The 4,983-nt window shown below is 32.0% G+C and overlaps 1 protein-coding gene across 1 annotated transcript; it reads right to left on the reverse strand.

Moving 5' to 3' along the window:
* Positions 1 to 2,792: 2,792 nt before the first annotated feature.
* LOC131622671 (uncharacterized) lies at positions 2,793 to 4,200 on the reverse strand. The gene is made up of 2 exons (XM_058893710.1): positions 3,298 to 4,200; positions 2,793 to 3,079 (listed from the first exon to the last, which is right to left on the reverse strand). Exons 1-2 carry the CDS (start codon positions 4,076 to 4,078, stop codon positions 2,994 to 2,996), a joined length of 867 nt encoding a protein of 288 aa, XP_058749693.1. The 5' UTR covers positions 4,079 to 4,200; the 3' UTR covers positions 2,793 to 2,993.
* Positions 4,201 to 4,983: the final 783 nt, after the last annotated feature.

Raw genomic sequence — 4,983 nt, forward strand, 5'->3', positions numbered from 1 at the left:
TATAATGTCTACTAGTATTTCTAAGTCCCCTTATTACATAGAAAAAGTATAACTTTAGAAACAGAAAAAACAAACCAAAACCCAACTCCTCATACCCACTACAATAATATCAAATTAAAGTAACACCAAAAAATCACAACATATCATGAAATATTCAAACATTCTTTCCTCCAAATCAGTCTCAAAATGAAACCACCAAATTAATTCCTACAATGTTGAACCAACGAATACTCAACATCTCCAAAATAAATGTTTCCCATTCCATTTCCGCTACCATCATCTTCTTCACTTTCAATTTCTTACTCGTCTTACCTTATTCCAAACAAGTTTCTAATTACAATATATTAGTATACAAAACTTGTTCAACTCAAACCTTCAACCATCTATCTTATTCTCAATCACTCACTTCCATATATTGTTTACTTAAGTGATATCTTTTTGTGAAAAGCATGGTATTGAGATTCCTGATCCTAATGATGTTCATTCAACAACAAGATTTGGACGCTCCCGTCTTGAAGAGAATCAAGTCACAATTCAACATTATTTTAAAGTTGAAATATTTTTCAATACCATTGACAAACAGTTACAAGAGTTGAATAGCAGATTCAGTGAGCAAGCAATGAATTTGTTAACTCTTTCTTGTTCTTTGTCTCCTAAGGATGGATATAAAGCTTTTGGCATTGATACTATTTATTCTTTAGTCGAAAAATATTATCATATGGATTTTAGTGATCAAGAGAAGAATAATTTGCAATTTCAACTCCAACATTTTCTATTTGTTGCTCGTCAAGCTTCAAACTTGAATAATTTATCAACTATTCAAGAACTATGTTCATGTTTAGTTGCATCTGGACAGGCTGAAACTTCTTGATTGATAGACTACTTCGTCTTATCATGACTCTTCCCGTTTCTATGGTTACAACTGAGAGATCTTTTTCAGCAATGAAAATTAATAAGACTAAGTTGAGAAACGAGATGGATGATGGGTTTCTTGGAGATAGCATGACAGTATATATTGAAAGGGAGATTAGTGCAAGCATTAGTTCTGAGTCAATTATTGACAATTTCAAGTCACTCGGAACGCGTAAGGCGTTACTTTAAGGTAGTTTTAAGTCATGTAATTTATTTTTTTAGTAATTAACTTTATATTTATTTTAACTTTAATTTTTTATTTATAATTTTATTTATATTTTATTTATACTTTTTATTTTACGTTAACGGCCCTCCCAAATTTTTTTATCTGGCTCCGCCACTGCTCATAACACAACCCTCTCAATACAAGTTCTTCAAAACCAACCAAGATATCGACGATAACACCTTTCTCTCCGGCTTCTTCCGATGCATAAACGATATCAAAAAAGAAGATTGTTCACATGTGTAACATCTTTGCTTCCTCACATCATATCAAACACCCTTTGTAGTGATTCCACATCCGCACGATTACAACTCGAAGGTTGCTACGCGCAATATCAAACTGAACAATTTCAAGAGACAACTATTCATTAATCTAAAAATAACAATATGCTTCACAAGATTTGTGGAGTACCTGTTGTAGTATTTGTTGAGTTTAAAGAGTTGATGGATGAAGCATTTCTGATACTGGAAAATGTGATTAAGTAGTGAAACAAGATAAAGGACCATCACAAATCACCATCACAAATCAAGGTACAATTATCAAAAATCCTGCAAAGCAAAAACAAGATAAAGGAAGAAGAATCTCGGTTCAAAACTTTTACCGAACATTTGGTGGACATAGCCTAAAACGACAAATTCGGCACTAATTCTCCATCAATTTGTCAACCACAACGTGCAACAACAATAAATAACAATCCAACAACAATGTTGTAGCGAGAATTGAACTGAAACAAAAGAAAAAAGAAGAAAGAGTGGAGTCGGGGTGTGCGTTTGTTTACGGTATCGTGTGGTGGAGGATGGTCATGGGAGATATCCAGTGTAGGATGGTGAAGCGTGGGCGGGCAAAGCCTGAGCAACTTCCCTACCTGGGCGGGCGCTACTCCGCCACTAAAAATAAGTACTTTCATTTGCAAATATTTTACGTCAAATATTATATTAAATTTAGACAAAAAAATTATATTTTATTTTAAACTTTTTTAGATTGTTTCGTTTATATATTAAATAAATTTTTTTCATATATATATATATCAAACGATTTAATTTAAAAAATCCGTTAAAAAATTATAAATATTATCAAACTTTAACTTTATTTATAAAGCTCTTATATTTAACTTCAACTTAAAAATAATTTTTACAAATCGAAAAAAATTCTATCAAACAGTATAACTTTGAGAAAGATTGGACTCACTCTTACTTTACAATGTTTGTATTCGTCAGAGTTTATCTTAGCGGAAAAATCAACATATATCTATATCATAGTGTATCTAGTGATCGACATTTTTTTATAGATGCAAACACTATGTATCATATATTTATTTCTCCATACCTAATTCATAAGCATTACTTATCCAAAAGTTTTCTAAAATATAATTATTGCTTAAATTTTAATTTCATTTTTCAATAAAAAAACTCACAATCATTAAAAAAATTATGTCAATGCTGATTAGTGACTAACTCATCAAACAAATATTTAATAACTGACTATAGGTCTCCCAACAACCCATAAAGACTTGCTTCATGTTTTATGTTTCTTCACATTTCTACTATACAATCTCATCAACCATTCACATTGCCTTTCTATTGTTCATATATATCACACCTTCTCAATCTTCTTAAAACACCCATTATGTAACCAGTTAAAAAAAGTATACTGTACAGAGGAAAAGTCACCTTCACTTGAATCCAAAAATCAATCAACCACTCTTGGGGAAAAACTTATGACAAAAACTCTACAAATACAATGAAATTCATTCTATAACCGATCATAGTGTAAAGAAAAACTTATACATAATATAATAATGTACACTATCTCAATCCAAAAAAAATAAAATAGTATAAGCTAAGAAGAAAATTGAGCGTCATGAGCCGTATTTGCTGGCAGACGCTATAGCTACAGCCTGCGCCCACACTTTCAGCCGTGCCTTCACATCTCTTGGATCATCACCTAAACAACATGAACAAGAAAAACAAATTCAAATTCTAACTTAATTAATCTCTTATCACATTGTTCGTAAGTCTCAGATGCAGACACAGACATACTCCCTCAAACATACTCCATCAGAATGAATAAATTGAATGTAATCATATGTATATGTATTAGATGAGACTTTTTTTTTTTAAAGGTGTCAGTGCTAGCATGTTTATGCCATATTTGAGACTTACCGGGACCGGAGATTCGCCAATTAGCGATCGGTGAATTACCACCACTACTAGTATTATCAATTGTTGAATTAGAAAAAGAAACAGCAGAAATTCTTTCATGTTCCAACTCAAATCCAAGATCTCTACAAGCTTTAACTTCATCCAAATCCATACACAAACTCCTACTCCCACCTTTAGGTCTAGCAATCACCATCACACCATTTCCATTACTCTGATCACTCTCACCACTATTCCCTCCACTCTCCTTCATTTTCTTCTTCTCATCCCACAAATTCTCCCAACTACTTCCCCTCTCAAACACACTCTTCCTCCTCCTCCTACTCCTACTCCTCTTCCCAGAATCACCACCACCGCCGCTATTTGTTCTTGTTTCTTTTCTAACTTCATTCTCACTTGCATAGTCTTTCACCCCGGGCGGAACCAAATTAGTCCTCCTTCGCGGCGGTGTCGCCGGTAACGAATAGCAACTACCTGACTCATTTTCAGAACCAGAAGACAAACCTGTTTCTAGTAACCGATCATCTTTTTCTTCAGCTTCATCGTCTCCATCAGCTTCGAAGCTTTCAATGGACAAGTGTGACATACATACGGAAGCTAGATTTTCAACATCTGCTTCAAAACTGCTAGTACAAACTGAAAGCCTTGATAAATTATGATGATTTTGATTATGATTTGGATGATGATGATGATGGTGATGAAAAAGATCATTCATATCATCTTCTTCATAGTCTTCATCTTGTAACGAAGATTGAGTTGTCATCATAGTTTCATCTGAAGCCATATAAGAAAGAGGAGTGTGTGTATATAGTAAATAAGGGGGTGTGGTGTTTTGTTGCGTTGAGTGTTTAGAGAATGTGAATCATTCGTTTCTTGTGATAAGGTAGAGAATTAGTAGTAGAGGAGCATCTTCAATCAACTACTCTATTTATGCCAAATTTTGATACGTTTTCTTTTCTTATTTTTATATTAAAAAAATATAAAATAAAAAATAAAAAACATTCAAAATCACTTGAATGATAAGAATCGTTTCTAATTTATCCGGATGTCTTAAGTTTGAACTCAATCATTCTAAACACACAACAATGCTAAAAATGTGTTTGGATTGACGGTGAATAAAATTGATTCTATCATAATTGTGTTTGGTAGAATTAATTTTAATAGAATTGAATTTAGTAAAATATGTTTGGATACATTTATATAAAAATGAATTGAACAATAATTTTAGTGTAAAAATCATTTAGAATTAATTCGAAAAGGAGAAACTTAAGTAGAATCAATTTTGAAGGCAAAATTAATTTTATTTTTAATAAAACAAACATCTGAAAATCATCCAAAATCAATTCTATACTTCTAGAAGTGATACCGGATCTTCCAAAAATTAATCCAAATATATTTTAAATTCTCTTTAAAAAAGGTTTTGTCATCAGTTGTGACATTTTCTTGCTCGAAGAATTAGTCTCTACACTTAATCAATTTTATAAAAAAAATAAATGGTTGATCTCATCTGAATTTTAATTTTGGCTCGTGTGCCAGGTGATGACGTGGAGGTCAAATATTTGATGGAAAGTGAATTAATGAGATTGGATTGGGGTTAGTTACATCAAAAAGTTTATATTTTAAAATTTTTCCGGGTCGGTTAGTGATATTATTATTAAGTGATTTTTGTTACTATATGAGAATATGATT

This window comes from Vicia villosa, unplaced genomic scaffold, assembly GCF_029867415.1.
Source record: "Vicia villosa cultivar HV-30 ecotype Madison, WI unplaced genomic scaffold, Vvil1.0 ctg.000037F_1_1_3, whole genome shotgun sequence".
Classification (NCBI taxonomy): Eukaryota; Viridiplantae; Streptophyta; class Magnoliopsida; order Fabales; family Fabaceae; genus Vicia; species Vicia villosa.